At 52.3% G+C, this 19,127-nt stretch overlaps 2 protein-coding genes and 1 long non-coding RNA gene across 6 annotated transcripts in view; 2 read left to right on the top strand and 1 right to left on the bottom strand.

Moving 5' to 3' along the window:
• Window positions 1-15,392, top strand: part of Pik3r6 (phosphoinositide-3-kinase regulatory subunit 6) — a 41,824-nt gene extending 26,432 nt beyond the window's left edge. For 3 of the 4 annotated variants that reach the window (XM_021642479.2, XM_060363438.1, XM_060363439.1), the window contains 8 exons: window positions 154-276; window positions 3,809-3,919; window positions 6,455-6,542; window positions 6,786-6,856; window positions 7,422-7,512; window positions 8,981-9,093; window positions 14,067-14,179; window positions 14,655-15,392. In XM_021642479.2, the coding sequence (XP_021498154.1) occupies window positions 154-276; window positions 3,809-3,919; window positions 6,455-6,542; window positions 6,786-6,856; window positions 7,422-7,512; window positions 8,981-9,093; window positions 14,067-14,179; window positions 14,655-14,808 (864 nt within the window). In that variant the 3' untranslated portion in view covers window positions 14,809-15,392. The remainder of the gene's footprint in view (window positions 1-153; window positions 277-3,808; window positions 3,920-6,454; window positions 6,543-6,785; window positions 6,857-7,421; window positions 7,513-8,980; window positions 9,094-14,066; window positions 14,180-14,654) is intronic. The other variant, XM_060363440.1, reaches the window with a different exon arrangement.
• On the bottom strand, window positions 8,120-9,850 carry LOC132646272 (uncharacterized). Its single transcript, XR_009584388.1, has 2 exons — window positions 9,630-9,850; window positions 8,120-9,107 (listed from the first exon to the last, which is right to left on the bottom strand). It is a non-coding gene; the product is annotated as an uncharacterized LOC132646272 (long non-coding RNA).
• A 1,392-nt stretch (window positions 15,393-16,784) lies between the features above and the next one.
• On the top strand, window positions 16,785-18,888 carry Mfsd6l (major facilitator superfamily domain containing 6 like). Its single transcript, XM_021642497.2, has one exon. The coding sequence runs from the start codon at window positions 16,948-16,950 to the stop codon at window positions 18,736-18,738; it is 1,791 nt and encodes a 596-aa protein (XP_021498172.1). The 5' UTR covers window positions 16,785-16,947; the 3' UTR covers window positions 18,739-18,888.
• Window positions 18,889-19,127: the final 239 nt, after the last annotated feature.

Below are 19,127 nucleotides of genomic sequence, written 5' to 3'. Positions count from 1 at the left end.
ATGACACAGAGCTACTGTGTCCTCATACAGTGTAGAAGCTGAAGAGGTTAAATGGCTTCACTACAATCCCGGGGCTCTGGGCATTGGTATCTGGGAGGCTGGGAGGGAGGGGCTGAAAGGTGTCTATCATCCCCTCCTTCCCCAAATCCCTAGGATCCAGAAGCATCCAGGAAGGCAGAGCTGGGAGAGATGGCTTCCTTCCTGGGTCGGGCAGACCCGTGGTACGAAAGCACCGTCAACACGCTGTGCCCCGCCATCCTCAAGCTGGCTGAGATGGTAGGAGTGGGGAGGAGGGAGGGGAGGAAGGTGGAAGGATGCAAAGAGAGGAGAGGGGAGGAGGAGAGGGAAGTGGGGAAGGCAGACAAAGTGTGAGTGGCGTGGAATGAAGATGGAGAAATTTTAAAAAGCTCAGACAGGGAGGGAGGTGGAACCATGAGGAGACCCTCAATTAGAGGCTGTATCTGACCCCTGACCCCTGACCCCAGGGTCAACACCATGGTATTTGTTCATTTGATTTAGACAGAGGGTAGGATCTGATGTCCCCAGAAGCTAGCGTCACCATGCTTACATTTCCATTTTACAGGCCAGGTAGACGAAGCAGAGAAAGATTGCCCAAAGTAGCAAAATAAGGTGTGACACGCTGCCCCCTGACCTTGGAACCAGGAGGCCTGACCGCAGGCTGCATCTGCCATCCCTTGCTCATGCCGGACAGGGGCAGGATAGAATGGGGGCGGGGCATAGCTGGCTTGAGGGAGCCTTTAGGGATTCACGCTCACACCAGCTTGCTGACATAAAGGTTGCAAAGGGTTTGGTTTTTACACTTTGTCATTTGCCCATCAGGTTTTTTTTTCCCCCATAGGGTTTAATGTTTTCTGTTGTTAGATGCAGAACTTTTATTCTTTATGACTTCTGCCTCTGGAAGCTTCTTTTAAAAAAATCTGTGTGTGTTTGTGTGTATGTGTTTGTGTTTAGAGGGCATGAATGCCACAGCATTTGTGTGGAGATCAGAGAACAACTTTATGGAAACAGTTCTTGATTTCCACCTTTACTTGGCTTCTTGGGGGGGGGGGTGTTGAACTTGGGTCTCCAGGCTTGTACAACTCACTTTGCTCTGAGCCATCTCTCCAGCCCTGAGAGTCTTCGCTCTTAAGACGGTAAGATTACAATAATCAAACACCTTTACAGCCTGGACTTTTACATTTAAATAATTAAGCAATTTAAATGTAAAATAATTCTAGTCCTTCCTCTGAGGCGCGTGTGTGGTCTTGCTTTTTCCAAAGGTTTGGCCCCAAAGATGTTAGTTGTATAAACCATGCCGACACATCCATATGATGTTCTGCTTGTGTCCCTGACTGAACTCTAACGTCTGTGTGACAGTATGTCTGGGAGCCTGTGTTTTTGTGGATCTCTGTACAAATCAATATGGTTCTATTTTGATACTAGGAAGGGTGAGCCTACAATGTTATTTTTAATTTACAGAAAATATCAGAATATCCTAGTGTACCTTTTCTGATAAACTTCAGGATTTGCATGTTATTTTAATTTTTTATTTATTTACATTAAATATTTATTTTATTTCTTTTTATGTGTGCTTGCACACATGGGCGGGTGCCTGTAGAGGCCAGAAGAGGGCATTAGGTCCCTTGCAGTCAGAGTTACAGGCAGTTGCGAGCTGCCCAACAGAGATGCTGGGAGCCTAATCCTGGTTCTCCAAAAGAAACAGCAAGTGCTGAGCCTCCTCACCAGACCCAGTTTTTAAGATCTGTTGGGATTTTGACTAAAGATCAAGAATCATCCTCCTTTACACTTTAAGCCTCCCTCTCTGGGGATGTAATATAATTTCCTAAGTGCTTTATTTGATGCCTGTGGGGATTGTACAATCTTTGTTCCATGGCCTCTACCCATTTCCTGCTAAGTTTATTCCTCATACCTAATAGTGGGCTTCTTGTCATGGTGAGTCCATCCTCTCATTCCTATTAGAAAGGATGTCTTGCCAGTATAACAGGAAGCTGCTGATTTGTAGATCTTATCAAGTTACTCATTTGTTTCTTGAAAGTTAAGGTTTGAAAACATAGCATGAGATGTACCCTTTGTCTTTTTTTCGACTGGCCACTGTGCTAAGGTCTCTATTTTGTTTCTTACCTGCCTGGTTGGAATATCATCTTACCTGTTTTATGCACACAAACATGTCTGGCCGTGTGTGTGTTTGTATGTGTGTTTTCTGAATAGTGCATGAAGATGTTTCTGTACACACAGAAGACTGTTTAGCAAGGTATTAAAGTGGATTTCCCCTGAAAGTCAGAGTTTACAGGAGACAGTTTGATGGAGGCCTCATTAACCCTTTTCTTCTCTTGGTAACTTTCCCTCCAAGCGGGACACATAAAAGATTTTTCTTCCTCTTTCTATTACCTCTTATAATTAATCATTCGAATGGCCTTTCCAAAAGCAGCTCCCATGTGTAGGACCTGAAGACACCGTGAACAATGATGTATTATCAGCATAATTTGGGGGAGAGTTGAGACAGGGTTTCTCTGTGTAGGCCTGGCTGTCCTGGAACTCACTATGTAGACTAGGCTAGTCTTGAACTCATGAAGATCCACTGACCTTTGCCCCTGCTTCTTGGGCAATGGGATTGAAGGTATGCACCACCACACCTGGCCAAGCATCTTCAAGATGCTTCTTTAAGATAGTATTTCAGTGAACCAAACATGACAGTCAGAAGGAATTTGGATTAGATATGCAATGTTTAAGAAAAATCTGAGTCTTTTCCCAACTCTGGTGTCACAGCTTGAGCAGGCCCATCCTGGAAATTCAAAACTTGAAATGATCTAATACCCTCAAATTTCAGAACACTGTCTTGATGCTGCACGTAGAAAATGTCATGCCTTGGTCCAAGTCAAGACACAGGCATACTGAAAATGTGTGAATTATCTTCAGGCTAAGAGGATGAGGCACATGTGAGGCAAAATGAATTTCATGTTCACCCTTGAGCCCCATGGCCAAGATATCTCATCAGCTATCCATAAATATTCCACAATCCCAAGGGGGAAACAGTGGAGTTAGAAACGCCTCCGTGGTCCCAAGTGTTTCCGGTAAGGGGTACGCAGCCTGTATGCTAATCTACATAGACATTCTGCTCTGTGTGCCTGGAGATCATTCGCTTTACTGTCACAGGGCTGAGGGAAGCTCGGAAGACAAGGGGCTGAGCCCATTCCCAGCCCCGTGTAAATATGAATATAACTGGGTGTTCATTTTGAGACAGGGTCTCACTGTGTAGCTGATCCTTTCACCTCAGCCACCCAAGGAGCAGGGACTGTGGACACACACCATCTCCCTCGGTTCATTAGCAAGGACATTAACAGATTCAGAGTCAGAGCTGACAAGGACAGCATCTGGTCCTGGACGTATGTCCGTCTCTTATCTCTCCCTTGAAGATGACCCAGGCCTCAAAAAGTCTGAGTAGCTTTTGCCCCAGGCTTCCGGGTAGTGAGTAACCAGTCCAAGCCTAGAAAGATATAGGTTCTGTCCTCACAACTTAGACCTCAAGCAGCTAGCATGCATCTTACAGGTCAGTAGCAAGTGAAATCAACCAGGTTCCCTGAGAAGAAAGAGTCTCGCTAGAAGCAGTTTGTATTTTGGTTAGAAGTAAAAACCGGTGGCCGGGAAGGCTTGGGGCACGTTGAAGGATTGGTCAGATTTGGACAGCACAGAGTGTGTGGAGCCTTTGGAGTCTCTCGCTGAGACGATGGTGCCCTCCCCTGGAGCCTGGAGGTGGCTGACTGCTAAAGACCCTCCCTGTTCCTCACAGCCTCCCTGCCTGGACACATCCCGGACCGTGGACCCCTTTATCCTGGATGTCATCACGTACTATGTCCGTATGGGCAACCAACCCATCTACTTCCAGCTCTACAAGGTGAAGGTAGGTTTTCTCCCTGGGGTTCCCCGGGGCACCATGCCAGCCTGCAGGGCACGGAGTCAGTCCTCTGGCTCTGGGGAGATGCTGGTCTGCAAATCAGCTTCTGGCTGCAAATCAGTTCCTGGCTGCTCTTAGCAACCCTGTCTTCATAGTATCTGGACAAAACAGCTCATTATTAACTTCAAAGACCTCAGATTCAAGCAGAAAGAAAGCTGGGAGCCAGGGGTAGGCTGTTCCGGACTTTCTTCTGTCCCCTGGTTACGATCGCCCAAGGCACTCTCATTTTCTCTCTTTAGCCTCTTGGGGACCTTCAGATCCCTGTGTTCCCTCACATCCATCCTTCCCTCTCACACCTTTTTTTGTTTCCAGCTAGTCAGTTCATCTGAACTACTCTGTTGCCTCATTTTCCTGTCTCTCTTCCCAACAAAACCCAAGCCTGGAGCAGTAGCGCCACGTACCCTTCCAAGGTTCACTTGAAATAAAGGCTCCAAGGCCATTTGGCCTGGCATGTCTCCTCTTCCTGGTGTGTACTTTCATCCTGGTCCATGGAGATCCCTGGCCGGTTTCCTCTTCCTCTGAGGCAGAGGCTGTTTGTCACTTCCCTTCAGCAAGTGACTTTCCTACCATTAGGTCCCCTGAATGTCCTGCACACCCAGAATGCATCCCCTCCATTCCAGTCCTCACAGGGCCCCTCCTGGTGCACAGACCTCCTCCTCCATTTCAGAATGAGCTCCTCCATCCAGGCCCTCAGCTAGAATGCTGCACCTTCTCCTGGACCTTCTTTCTTAGCCGCTCACCTCCACTTGTCTCCATCATTTGCTACCGGCTGACTGAAAGCAGAACCACAATTTTCTGAACCCATTTGAATGGGTGTTTATAACACCAAGTGCTGGGCTTTCTCCCAGCCTCAGTGTCCTCTCCTAGTGTGTTCTCAAGCGCCGCACCTTTGATGGCATTAAACAGTGCGGGAGAATCTAGCTTTCAAGCGTTTCCTTCAGTTCTCGTCCCAGCTGATTCCGGTGGGCAGGACCCCTCTGTAGGGGCTGTGGTTTCTTCCTTCTCTGCCCTGAGGTTGGTCAGCTTTCCTTTATGGCTTTCTTAGTGGTCCTTACTTCACCTACAAACTGGCTTTATTCTGCCCCAGGCCTGAGGGCTGAAGCACACGGGTGGACCAAGTCCTGGGTCCAGCACCCAGCGGAGCTGCTGGGTAGGACGAGCCCCCAGACAGGGATGGAGGGATCTCACTGCTCTCCATCTAACCTGGACCCAGCCACTCCTCTAGACTCTACTGCAAGCCCTCCTCTGCTCTGCACCAGGTTCTAAGGTTCTGTTTTCCCAGAGAATGTTCAAATATGTTTTAGGCTCAGACAACTTCAGAGGAAAAAAAAGATGGTTAGTAATTTACATAATTTGGGTTATCTTGAGAGTCACCATCATGCCAGACAGAGTGGTGCATACGTGTAATCCCAGCGCTTGGCAGGCTGAGGCAGGAGGATCACCGTTTCCAGGCCAGATTGAGCTGCGCAGTAAGACCCTGTCTGAGAACACAAAAAAGGTTCATGGAGGAGATGGGTTTGATCAGTGTGTAGAGAACCAGGATTAAGGTGTTTACTACACAGCAACTAACAGGCATGATAATCACTTCATGTTCCACGCGGGCATGGACAGAGGGGCTGGAGAGATGACGCAGGGCCTAACAGCACTCGTTCTTCCGGAGGACCTGGCTGAGGGAACCTCGCTGCGGTTCACTCTGCCCATGACTGCATCTCAAGGACGCATGTGACACTGGCTCGCAGGGGAGCGTATGTCATGCACGTAAAAGAAATCCTTTCTTCCTGTTTCTTATTTAGAGACAGGGTCTCTTTTATGTAGTCCTGCTGTCCTAGAACTTGCTCTGTAGGCCAGGCTGGCCTTGAACTCACAGAGGTCTGCTGTCCTCTGCCTCCCGAGTGCTGGGATCAAAGGTGTGCACCACCATGCCCCAATTAAAATTAATCTTTAAAAAAAAAAAAAAAGGAACAAACACAAATCATATATATCTGTGGCTGTGACGTGTGGCTTCATGATGTGCACACGTTGTAAAACTGCATTAACCGGGCTGGTTAATGTGTTTGCTACTTCACCCTACATTTCAGAGCAGAAACACAACCTCGTGGTGGCTTTTATTAAGAATATACCGTGTTGCTAGTAACTGCAGTCACCCTACTGTACTTGCCTTGGCCTTGCTCCTCCTTCACAGCTGGAACTTTGTATCTTTCCCCAGGACCTGGTAGATAGCTTGGATCAGAGTTAGTACCTCCTGATTCTTCTCCCTCCATTCTTTCTAGCGACAAGGTCTTTTCAGATGAGCTTGGGATGGGGGAGGGGAGCATCTACTTGGTTACATCGCTGGAAAGGTCAGGACTGAGGTGGCTGTCACCCGGCAGCTCAGAAGCTGGCATTGGCAGATGGGTGGCTTCGAGGATAGAAGCTTTCTCTAAGCCCCTCCTTCCCTCCCTCTCTTCCTCCCTCCCTTCCCCCTGCCCTTTTTCCATCTAGATCTTCACCAACCTGAGTCGTGACCCTATAGAGGATGTTTTTCTCACCGAGCTGAAAGTGAAGATCCAAGACTCCAAGTCCCCCAAAGGTGAGCCCCAGCTCCTCACTCCCCAGAGCTCAGCAGGCTCTTCCTCCACACCCATTCTCCTGCCTCTCGCCAGATGTCAGGCCCATGGTCACCCTGCTGTGCCAGGGCCACACTTAGCTCTACCTCAGAGCTCTCTGACTTCCCAAGACCCTGCCTCTCCATCTGGGGACAGCTGCCAGCGGCTATGCCTTGGTGACACGGGGGAGGGGATCTCACCTTACACCTCCTCTTATCTCCCCTCAGAGGGCTCTTCACCCCGCAGGAGAGGGGCAGCCGAGGGCCTCGGAGCTGAGCTGTCTTTGTGCTACCAGAAGGTTAGTGGACAGGGATGCAGGGGGCACGAATGAAAAGCAGCCTGTGGGATGTGAGGCTTGTGGACAGACACAAAAGAACCGTGCCCTCCTTTCTTGACAATCCCGCTAGACTCTTTCGGCCTCCGGAGCATTCTGCAAAGATGGAGCAGGGATGAGGGCGATCTTACATGCAGACAAGGAGGCACTGTGCTCTGAGAAATCAGAGGTTGGGTGGGCATGGCAGCACGTGTCTTTAAACCCAGCATTTAGGGAGCAGAGGCAGGTGGATCTCTGTGAGCTCCAGGCCAGCTAGGACTAACGAGACCCTGTCTTTAAAAATGGGGGACAGGGATTGAGGAAGAAAGCTGCTTTCTTGCTCAAAAACTTCTTCCTTATGAGCTACCCATCTAGACTGGCTCCTTGGAAACTAGTAATGTCCAAGCCACTGGCCACAGACTCCTTGTTGGCATCAGTACCCAAGGAAGAATCTCAGGGTTAGGGTGGAAGCCTGGGAGACGTGATGAAGATGCAGGGGGAGAGGCAGACCCCAGGACCCCCTCTTCTGTTCTTCAATTCCCATCCCCAGGCCCTGCTCAGCCACAGGCCCCGAGAGGTCACTGTTTCTCTGCGGACCACCGGCTTGGTGCTGAAGGCCATTCCAGCTGGTGACACTGAAGGTGAGGAGCTGGAGGTGCAAAGGGAAAAGATGAGAGGGACGAGGAAAAAGCTGGGGAGAGAGGGAAGGCTGCTGGGAGATAGGGAAGCTAAGGGTTTTTTTTTTTGGGGGGGGGGTGTCTTACAACTTGCTGCCATCACAGAGTCCTGGTTAGGAAGAGCTGAGACCCAGCTGACTCAAGCAAAGCAAGACCCCTGCTTTCAGGTGGTCCATGCTAGATAGCCTACTCTCTCCCAGCCTGGGGACTGGCCTCCACAGCTGGAAAGTAGAAGGACCCAGGGTTGGGACAAAAGGCTTCCCCACTCTGAATTAGACCTGCAGAGCTGACAGCTTTCTGATGGGAAATGTTGGGTTTTATATATTGTTCCAAAATAAAAATAAATGAATGAATAAAATGGAGGGACAGTAAAAAGAAAGAAAAAAGTCAGCTTAAAAAACTCAGCTTCTGGGCTGGAGAGATGGCTCAGAAGATAAGAACACTGGCTGCTCTTTCCAAGGCCCTGAGTTCAATTCCCAGCAACCACATGGTGGCTCACGACTGACTGATCTGTAATGAGACCTGGTTCCCTCTTCTGGTGTGCAGGCATACATGCAGGCAGAACACTGTATAAATAATAAATAAATCTTTTCTTAAAAATCAGCTTATACAGACATAGCATAGCATCAACATTAGCTTTCATCAAGAGCTCGCTGGCCTCCTGGAAGGATGAAAAGATGGCAACACAGAACACACCTTCCAGGAGCTTGGCAGCCCTCTGTCAGGTGCAGGACTTCTGTGAACTCTCAGAGACAGCTATTGTCAGTGTCCCTAACTCCTTCCTGAGCGGGAACAGAAGCAAAGAAAATAACCTCAAGGCCGCCGCTGCGGGAGACTCAGAACCAAGCCTTCTCACTGGATGGCCCTCTCCGTTGCCCCATGGTGTCTCTGAGAACTACGCAATTCCAGTTTAGGGTTCAGGAATGTGACCCACACCGGCTTGGGGAAGGTTGCTTCTGAGCACACAAGGACGGTTACCTAGGCAGAAATAGATCCGCTCCCCATTCTCCCCACAGTACCTAGAACACAGCCGGCACACAGCAGATGCTTTGTAGGTTGGTGCAGTCACCCAGGTCTACAACCCCAGCTCTTAGGAGGCCGAGACAAGAAGATCATGAGTTCAAGGCCAGCCTGGTCTAGAGAGTGAGTTCCAGGCCAGCCAGGGCTACAGAGGGAGAGCACTTTCTCAAGCTGTAGCGCTGGGGTTTGGAGCGGTGATCACCGTGGGTTCAGAACCGCGGTTGATTCTCCGGGGAAGGGGATGGGAAGACTGGAGCGTGGATGGGACCGACCCGAAGCCCTGAAGCGGAGGCCGAGGCTGCCGGGCGGTGTGAACTGGAGGCAGGACGGGAAGACAGGCTCGTGGTGGTCTTCTCAGGACCCAGAAGCCCCAGCTTCCCACTCACGCGTCTCCCCGCTCACTCGGCTTCAGGGCTCTCCCAGTGCACGGTGCCCAACGCCGCCTCCGCTCCGGGCTGCTCGCGCCTGCGCGTCAGCGTGACGGAGGTCGTCAAGTCCTCCAATCTGGCAGGAAGGTCGCTCACGGTGAGTTCGCCGGACTGGGAAGGGGGAGGGCAGAGCGTGAGGGCGTCCACGGGGGAGGTGCTGGGAGAAGGGAGCCGCTGGCGGCCCTCCACCACGCTGAGGGGCTGTCCGGTCCACGTGGGGAGCGCGTGGCCTCCGCCGGCTAGCACAGGCGCAGAGCCCGCCTTGCACCTGCAGCTGGCTGCGGATTGGGACATCCCCTGACAACCACATTTGCCCACACATCCCAGCCGCCGCCCTGCAACCGGACCCCTACAGAGCAGCTCGGTCACCCTCATCGCTTCTCCGACCACCCCGCGCCCCCTGGCTTTGCCTTGGCCGATAGTTAGTGATCAATGATAGACTCAACTCATTGTCCCCCGGTGGCTTCTCTCTACCTCACACTTGACTTGACCTCCAAGCCCCAAGATCTCACCTGAGCCGGGCTCTCTCCGCCGTGGATTCCTGTGCGCCACCCACCAGACAGGCCGGTTGTCGGCAGCCCCCGGAGTAAACCCCGCACCCACACTGACCAGGCCCCGCAGATTCCTGCTCACCCAGAGCCTGATGTCACTCAGAGCCTTTCCTGGGGTCCTTGGAGTCCATGTTCTCTTTCTCCGCCTTTGGTCTCTCCCTGTCCCCACTCGGGTCTCCTCTGCATCGTAAAAACAGACAAGAAATGCTACCTGGGCCAGTTTTCTCCCTGGCTGCCAGTGGCACTCCTTTTCTCCTCCCTGGCTCAGGCTTTTACAAAGAAACTCCTGGGGGTTTGAGGTCCTTCTGCGCATGACTGCTTTGCTACTATTGCTTTGCGTTTAACCCTTTGCATGCTGCAAAGCCAGGGATCCCTTTTCATTCCTTCCATTTCTTCATTGCAAGGTGATGTTTTCAACTATAGATGAAAAGTTTCATCGTTTATTTTGGAAAATGTCAAAAGGCAAAAGAAGTTTACCAGGACTCCCAGTGAATGGCTAGGAGGGCTGGCAACGCTTTTGAATATAAACACACTTCGGAGTTTTTATTATATATATTTCTGTATAATTGATAGATGTGGTAAATAATGGTTTATAGTGATGCTTTTGCTCGAAAATATCTGAAAGTAGGACGGGAATGGTGGCGCACGCCCTTAATCAGCGTTCTGGGAGCAGAGGCAGAGGCAGCCCGATCTCTGGGTTCAAGGCCAACCATGTGAGACCCTGTTTAAAATATATAGCTAGATACAGATATCATATATTTCATATAATATATGTGTATATATGTGAAGACTTTGTGCATATAACATGATGAAGCCTTGTTGGTGTCATCAAATATTGTTTTATAATGTTTGCACATATTTAAACGATTATTGAAATGTTTTTTGTACGGTTAGATGGTCTCCTTTCACTATCATAAGCATACTGAGGGTAACACACTTAGGGTTACACCTTTAAAACCTCCCCTAGCGAGCTGGCATCTGTACCTCAGGACATTTTACAGCGCTGGCCTCTAAGCTCCGCCACCATGGCATGTGTGGATGCCAGCTTCCGGAGGCAGTCCATACGCTGGCTGACCTGTTTCAGCTCTGTGAGTCTGATCATCAAAATTCCATAGCTTTAGTCTGGATTCCTGTCACTCCAAATTAGCGAAGCTGCTATTTCTCTTACATTGACTGATGACTACTTGTTTATTTCCTGTTTACATTTACACCAATAGTGATGCCACGGTATCCTTGTTTTATATGAGGACATCATCCTTTTATTTGTCTCATGTTTTTTAAATATTTCCCCAAGTTTGTTCTTTTATCTGTTTTTGCTTGTTCCGCCTGCCTCTGCCTCCCGAGTGCAGGGATCAAAGGTGTGCGCCACCAACTCCCAGCTGTTCTTTAATTTTTTTAACCTTTATATTTCAATTTCCTGCCTGGGAGTTTGAAAGTGTTCCGGGAGTTGCGCCTTTGGCTTTTCCTGCCTTATCCTTGTCCCCACATCCTTTTTGCCCACGCATGAGGACACCCGGGGCCATCTATGGGTTGGCCTGTCCCTCCAGATCTTCCCTACCCCCACTCCCCGGCGAGCTGGGTACCCCGTGTTTGTGCTCCCCAGCCCTGGTCTTCCTTACAGCGTCAAGATGCAGGCACCCGGCTTGATGTTTTTAGCACTCAGCGTATCTGGCACACAGCAGGTCTCAATGAGTGCTCTCGCCAACCACCCAAAGCTTCAAGCACCTCAGCTCTGAACCGGAGGCTCCTTTCCTCCAAGGCAAACTACCCAGCCCTGATTGCTTAGAGATAACACTGTGTCTTGGGTGCAGATCAGCCTTAGCATGGGACAGTGTGGTGTTTAAGCTTGACGCTGTAAGGAAGACCTGGCCACCCTCAACTGTCGCTTCTCTTTGGGAGTCAGTTCCTATACTAGCCTCTGCTAGTTGACCTCTTTGAATAACCCGGCCAGGGGCTTTTGGGTGTGTAAGCCAATCAACCTGGCAAGACTGGCAAGCTCCCGCTTTTATCTCTCTGACTGGCTGAGTTCCTGGCAGCTGCATTTCCTCTCCTGGAACCCTGGCAGGTTTCATCAGACGGTAAACACCAAGCCACAAGTTCTTGATGAGCTGGAGAGAAGATGCTCCCGGCTGAGAACAGCAAGAGCCCTGTGGCTGACTTGGTCTTTGACTGGATTGGATGCTCCATAGACGGGGTGACCCCAGCGAGGCAGGGACAGAAGGAGGCATTAGACGGGGAACACAGTGAGGCCAACAAGGAACAGGAGCATTTGGCCTGTCCTCTGGTCTTTGCAAAGCCTGCAGCTGGCCTTGCCGCTGGCCTTGCTGCTGGCCTCCATAGCTGCATTATAGCTGTGTGCTGTCTTCGGCGTCCATAGCCCAGGAGGTAGGGTGTGTCTTGGCATGCACACTCCAGAGGTACCTGTGACAGACAGGTGTGCGAGGAGGCGAGTACATGCCCCTGGTCATCTGGAGTGGGAGTCTGGGTCCTGCCAAACAGGAACGCAGCGGGGCCAGAACCCTGAATAAGAATCAGTTTGCTGCGTCCTAAGTGAGGAGCTCAGCAGGTCGCACCCATTTCTTCAGACCTCAGTCTCTTCACTTGGGTGACCCCATCCCCTCAGCAGCTACAGTCAGCTTGAGTGCAGTCTGTAAACTGGACAGCCCTGGCTTCCCCGCTGGGTCATCCTTGTGCCGGGTCTCACCCCTCTGAGGCTTCTCTCTGTGGTTCTGAACGAGACTGTCGACTCCCCCAGTGTGAACAAGCATCTGGCTATCTGTCTGGTTACTGTCCACTGGCCTGCTCAGCTGCCCATAGCACACCCTTCCCTCATAGCTGAGAGTTCCAGGGAGCCCAGACTGCTTCCGGTTCTGCTGTGCAGCCTGGCCTCTCCCTTCCCCTCTGTCACCCTCTGTCATGGGGTCTGCTCCCTTCCCATCTAATGGGGGTTCGGGCATCTTTCTCCTTCACCCAGAGCTCGCTTGTTCAGATTCATGTGAGGGGCGAGGAAGTGGAGGAAAGGGGTTTGGGCTAGGAGGCGGGAGCTTTCCTTCTTTATCGCCAGGACCACTGTTTGTGCTTGGACTCCTCTGGGGGAATTGCAGTGGACAATAACAACAATGATGGTGCACATTTTTAACCTATAACAAACACAGTGCCGTTCCCACACACTGTTCTAGGCACTCGCTACGCAGCCCTGGCTGGCTTGGAACTCATAGAGATATGCCCGCCTCTGCCTCCCAAGTGCTAGGCTTTAAGGTGTGCTCCACCATTCCAGGCCTGTCCTCTTTAAAAATAATAATAATAATAACCCGTGAGATCCAGCTTGTTTCTCCTATACTCCTGGGTGTGGGGCCATCCGCTGGAGGCTCATGGACCTACCAGGGGCCACTCCCTTAAGTAAAACTCCTCCACCTCCTAGATGCCATCACCTGTCCGTAGCTCGGCCATGAGGACTCGTCCTAGCTTGTGTCTGTGGAAAAGGTTTTATTCCAGCTTTTATAGCTTATAACCCATCATTGTGGGAAGCCAGAACCTAAGCAGGAACCCGGAGGAAGGCCTGAAGTGGAGACCATGGAGGAGCACTGCTCACTGGCTCGCTCAGCCTTCAGCCTACTTTCTTACACAGCCCAGGACCCCTGCCCACGGAGTGCTGGGGCCTCCCACATCAGGCATCAATAATAATAATAATACCCCACAGAGGTGCCTACGGGCCGGTTGGTGGAAGCCGTTTCCAGGACTCTGCTCGGTGCCAGTTCGCACACAGTGCCCCTAAACCCCTTCTCCCTCCACACTAGAAGGCTGACTGGCTTGCTCTTGCGCAGGTCTCGTGCAGGCAACCAAAGCTGCTGAACGCAGCGGTCCCGTCATGTCCAGAAGACACCTTTCAGCTCTACTTCTCCCTGGCCACTGGCTTTCACACCTTGTGTGATTCCTATAAGTGTCCAGGGTTGAAAACTTGGGGGAAACTGAGTCCAAGGCTTCCTGGCGCACTGGGGTTGCCTGTGTGGGGAATGGGACTCTGCAAGGCCCTGCTGGAACCCAGAAGGTTCAGAGTGCTCTGTTCCATAGGAAGGGCCTCTCTGGAAGTCCCCCCTGTCTGCAGTCACAAGAATGCCTGGCGGCTGCTTTCTCACTGACTCAGGTTTATTTGACCATTTCCTAAACCCCCTGTTTACATCTGCCCCAGGTAAGGAACTGTGCACATAATTTAGTGCCAAGAACTGGGGTTGCCTAGCAATACGGTTGCCATAGGAGGTGCCACTCTCGCTTGATAACCTGATGTGTACTGCCCGAGGCATTCTAATTTGTATTCACAACAAAGCTTAACGGGTCGAGAAGAGAACCACAGAACCGAAGCCACAGCCAAGCGTGAGGAAGGATTTCTGCAGTCACTGCTCGGCCACTAGCAGGAAAAGAGTGGGGACCTTTGGGATGTACGGAAGCCAGGGTAGGAAGCGCTGGCAGCAGAGCGCTGCCAAGCAAAGGTTACATTTACATAATCCGTTCTCTGATGCAGACAGCAACAAACACCTTCTGGACATCCAGTATCCAAGTCCAGAGCCAAGACCAGAGGCTGCTCACGCTGTGGCTGGACAAGGATGGCGGGCGCACCTTCAGAGATGTGGTCAGGTGCGTGGGCCCTCCTATCCCTCGGGCTCCCACAGTCTCCTGCTTTTGGCTCAGGGTACCTATCAGGGTCAGATCTGTGGCCTGGCAGGCTTTAGGCACCTGCCCTATGACTTGAGGCTAGTGCTAAGTGCTCCCAGGATTCCTAGGGGCACCCGCAGCCTGAAAGCAACTCTGTTCCAGCTCCTCTGCCGGCACTGAGCCTCCATCACAGACTCCCCTGTCGGGGCATCTGTACCCCCCATTTTGTGACTTCTGCAGGTTTTCTCCGGGAGGTAGATGCAAAAATATAATGACTAGATCTAAGCATCTCCCCCACTATCAGGGAACTTTGGTGCACTCTGACCTCCTGCTCTGGTTTGTCCTTTGTCTTCCTTGAGATGCCTCCTCTGTGCCTCACAACTATTGGTCTGCCTTCTAGATGTGCTGGCTGAACCTTTCCCTGATTATCTTCTAAGCTGGTCTCTCCCCACTGCAGATTTGAGGCTGGTCCCTGCCCAGAGCCATGTTCACGGGCCCAGAAATCCAAAATGGCGGGCCTCAATTCACATGGGCAGGAGACAGAAAAGAGCATGGTCAAGCCCAATTCTCTCCTGATGCCCATCAACACGTTCTCTGGCATCATCCAATGAGCCTGCCGGGACGGTGGAAGATCTGGATCCAAATTCAAGAACAAGGAAACGCTGCCTGCCCAACACAACACACACACTGACAGCCCCACTGGGCAGCTGTGCCTGGACCAGGAGCCAGAGAATGCCGGGAACTGAGAGAGCCTGGGCTGTGAAGACGGGCCCATCCCACGGATGCCGGATTGCCGGACAGCGCTGGGATGGACACATGCACACACAAGCCAGCTCCTTCCAGAAACATCATTCCTGTGGCGGTGCTCATCTTGTTTCTCATGCTGGCTCAAGCTCCCGGGGAGTCGGAAAGCTGGTGTCAAATAGCCGCAGCTGTGGCTGGGTGGCTCGGTGGTAGAGCCCTCTCCTGGTATATGGGAGGCCTTGGGTTTGACCCCAGTGCCATAAAAAGGGGTCAAAGCCGATGAGTACAACATTTGTACTGAGTCCTGTGGCTGAGGAAGAAGCAGGAAGTGTGTAAGGGGCGCTGTGCTGCTTCCTGCTGAGTCCGAACGGTCCCCAGGCCGTGGTTCACCCATGCCGCGGCTGGTCTATCACAGCAGAGAAGACAGTGATAGCATCAATAAAAGCACACTAAAGTGTTTCTGCTTCTCTCTTTCTCTCTCTCTCTCTCTCTCTCTCTCTCTCTCTCTCTCTCTCTGTTTGTGTGTGTGTGTATTTGGTTAGTTTATTGGTTGATATTTTTGAGACAGGGTCCCATGTAACTCAGGCTGGTCTTGAACTCCTGATTCTTCTGCTTCTACCTCTATATTATATGGGATTATATGACTAAGCCCCCACACCCATTAGTCACTTGGGTTTTTGTTTTGGTTTTGCCCAGTCTTGTAAACAGGGTCTCACACAGCTGAGGCTGCTGATGAACTACTGATCCTCCTGCCTCCAGCCCTCAAGGGTTGGGCTCAGAGGCATGCATCCCCACCCCCAGCCGGCAAGCCTTTGTCTTTGTTTTAACCTAAGTTGTAATTCTCAGTTAAGTCAGTCAGTAAGGAAAGCGAAGGCTCCAGCCATCTTAGCTCCACACCAGCTTAGGGAGAAAGCCATTGCGGAATCAAATTCATCTACACATACACGCTGGTTAGCAAATGCCCCACCAGCCGGTCCAAAGCCGAATTAGGTGCATCAAGCAAGCCTAGAATGAAAAGTTGACCAAATCAGGCTGGGATGCAGCTCAGTAGTAGAGTGCCTGCCTAGCACACGAGGAGGTCCCGGGTATGAGAAAAAAAATTGGTAAATCAGTAGCTAGATGACTGGCCATTTGGGAGGAAAGCCTAGGACACACTACCCAGTGATTTGTGATTTGAACCGCTAGAATCTTTGTTCTTTGTTGAGAGCTCTGGGGACCAGGGGAGATCCGTAGCCAGTTCTCATGACTTGGACACCACTGAATTCACCTGGGGAAACCTTTGTTATGCTAAGTAAAGCCATTCCTTTTGACAGGCAATTTTTAAGCATTTGTAGTCACCTCCTCTAGAGAGGGCTCCTTGGTTCAAAGCAGCTAAAAACATCTGGACTGCATTCCCCAACAGGGCAGGCAACAGCCCTCTATTGGCTGTAGATGAAGCCTTCCGCTTGGTGCACACACACACACACACACACACACATATTCATATGTATACACACACACACATATATATATATATGTGTGTGTGTGTGTGTGTGTGTGTGTGTGTGTATGTCTATGCACCATATATATGTGTGTATATATGATGAGCGGATGTTGTTCACTTTATTCTTCTCCCAGAAAAAGTCCCATCCTGATCCTGACAGTTTCCCTTGCCTGAGGCAGTCCTTGCCGGCAGGCCTAGCTCAGGACCGCTCCCAGCCAACCACGGGGCACCACTCACAGGTGGCGCAGGTGGGGCGCAGGTGCCGCAGGTAAGGCCAGCAGGTGTGCGGGCTCCGCCCCCGCCGCGTCTCGCTCTTGGGGCGGGGCCACTTCCGGGCGGGGGGCCGGACGTAGGGGTCAGGCAGCCGTTGGCTGGGTGACCGGACGCCCGAGGCGGCCGGAGAAGCAGTCGGGCTTGGTCGGAACCCTGAGCCCGCGACCCTCCGTCCCGGGACATGGAGCCCCGCGCGCCCTGCGTCCAGCTGGGTCCTGTGCCCTTCCGGGTCTGATAGAATCCGGCAGCCATGAGCCCCAACCCGCAGTGGGACGTCCCCAGGGCAGTCCGGGTGGCCAGGCTCTTCCACCTGGTGTGCGGGGTCCGGGATGCCTGTGTGACCCCGTTCCTGACCCTCTACCTGAGGCAGCTGGGTGTGGCCGCGCCCCTGGTGGGCGTCCTCATGGGAACCAAGCACCTGATCGCAGCCTGCTGGACTCCCTTCTGTGCCTTCCTGGTCAAACGCTACCAGAAAAGGAGAATGTTTCTGACTGGCTCGCTGCTGGGGTCCGCAGGAGCCAGCCTCCTGATGGTCCTCGTCCCACCGGTGGACAGAACTCTGGCCAACCTCCTTTGTAATGGAAGCAGTAGGGTGGCCACCACCGTCCTACCCCTGGCGGTCACAGAAACTGCGGCCACAGCCTCTGGCCAGGGCTTAGTGTCCAACCGCTGGGCAGGAGCACCCAGCCTCCCGGGCAGCAGGCACAGCCGAGCCCTGGACACTTCTGGCTTTCCAAACGCCTCTGGTAAAACTCAAGAACGAACATTTAGCGGTCTGCAGGCCAATTCAGTGGGCCCTGTTAAAGGAGCCAGTACCACTCCCCAAGCTCTTCATCCCGTCTCTCCTGGGGTGAGAGAAAATTCCCAGCAAGGGATTTTGGAGGTGGGCAATGCCACCCTGGGTCTACTTCCTGGAAGCGCAGCCCCTGGATACCCAGTCAGCCTGCCGAAGGTTCAGGGAGATGCCCAGACCCGTGGCCACTCCTTGAAAAGGGTGCAGTGGACCTTCCTCCTCTCCTTGGGGTTTGTGGTGCTCTGGGAGCTGCTGGCAGCCCCTCTGGAGCAGGCGGCGGACGACAGCCTTTACGAATACCTGGATTTTGTCGACGCCGCTGACAGGAGCAGAGACCTGTGGCTGTGGAGATTGTTGGGTATGTCAGCGGGCGTGGGTGGCATCGCCGCCTTGGTGGGGCACCTGGAATGCTTCCTGGTGACCAAGGGCCCTCGGGGTGCAATTCACTTCTACAGCTACTCACTGGTCAGCACCCTGGCCCTAGCGGTGAGCACTGCCTTCCCTGTCCCCATCAACCAGCAGCGGGGACCCAGCTACAAAACCGCCAAGGCGCTGTCCCTGGTAAGGGGCGACCCCCGCCTCATCCTCCTGGCCCTCACCGTCTTTTGGATAGGAGCCACTGCCAGCACGGTGCAGAACTTCCTGTTCTGGCACATGAAGGACCATGGCAGCAGCGAGCTGGTGATGGGTCTCTCGGCCGCTCTCGGCTTGCTGGGAGAAACTCTGTTTCATCCGGTCAGGACTTCGCTGCTCAGGAGACTGACGCGGGTGGGCGTGCTGGGGCTGGGGCTGGGCTGCCTGGCCCTGCACCTACTTTACTACTCTTTCATCTGGAGCTGGTGGTCCGTCCTGCCCGTTCAGATCCTGAGCGCCGTGAGCAGTGGGGCTCTGTGGTGGGCTGTGGGCTCCTCCGTAGAGGACCTGGCCTCCTCGGGCATGGAGAGGCCCCTGGGCACCATGTTTCGGGGCCACTTTTATGCCAGTGGCTGCAGCCTGGGCAGCTTTGTGGGGGGCTTTGTGGTAATGCGTTTCGGGGTGGCTGTGCTCTACCAAGCCTGCTGCCTGCTCCTGTCGCTCTGGCTGGCCTTGTTCCTGTCTGTCCAGCCCAGGCTGCCCCAAGAGCGGAGGGTCAGCTACTCAAAGCTGCTGGCTCTGGAAGGAAGTGACAGCAGCGACTCGGAGCAGGGCTCGGAGAGGGACTGGCTGGTGAAGGCCATGAGGGAGGAGCAGGTGGGCTGGAAGATCTAAAAGGTAGCAGCACGCTGATGGGCCCCTGCCCGGGGCTGTGGGGCGCCTTAAGGGAGAGAAGCCATGTTTACACCAAAGGCACAACAGTATCTACTCACCGCGTGGTTTTATTTTGTAGTAAAAGAAGGTTTTTACTTTTTTATTCTTTTACGTGTTTGTATATATGTGTGTTCATGTGTATAAGTGGCCACACATGCCTTCATGTGCCTGTGTGTGTGTGTGTGTGTGTGCAGGCCCTGAGACAAGCTCAGGTGTCATCCTCTTTCGAAGCAGGTCCTCCTCCTCGTGCTCCTCCCTGGGATCACACACACACATACGCCACCATGTGTTCCATTTCTACATGGGTTTCAGAAATCAAACTCAGGCTCTTGTGTTTGCAAAGGCAGCTT

This window comes from Meriones unguiculatus, chromosome 11 (assembly GCF_030254825.1).
Source record: "Meriones unguiculatus strain TT.TT164.6M chromosome 11, Bangor_MerUng_6.1, whole genome shotgun sequence".
NCBI lineage: Eukaryota > Metazoa > Chordata > Mammalia > Rodentia > Muridae > Meriones > Meriones unguiculatus.
The sequence above is the reverse complement of the archived record's forward strand: the minus strand, read 5'-3'. Positions and strand labels throughout refer to the sequence as shown.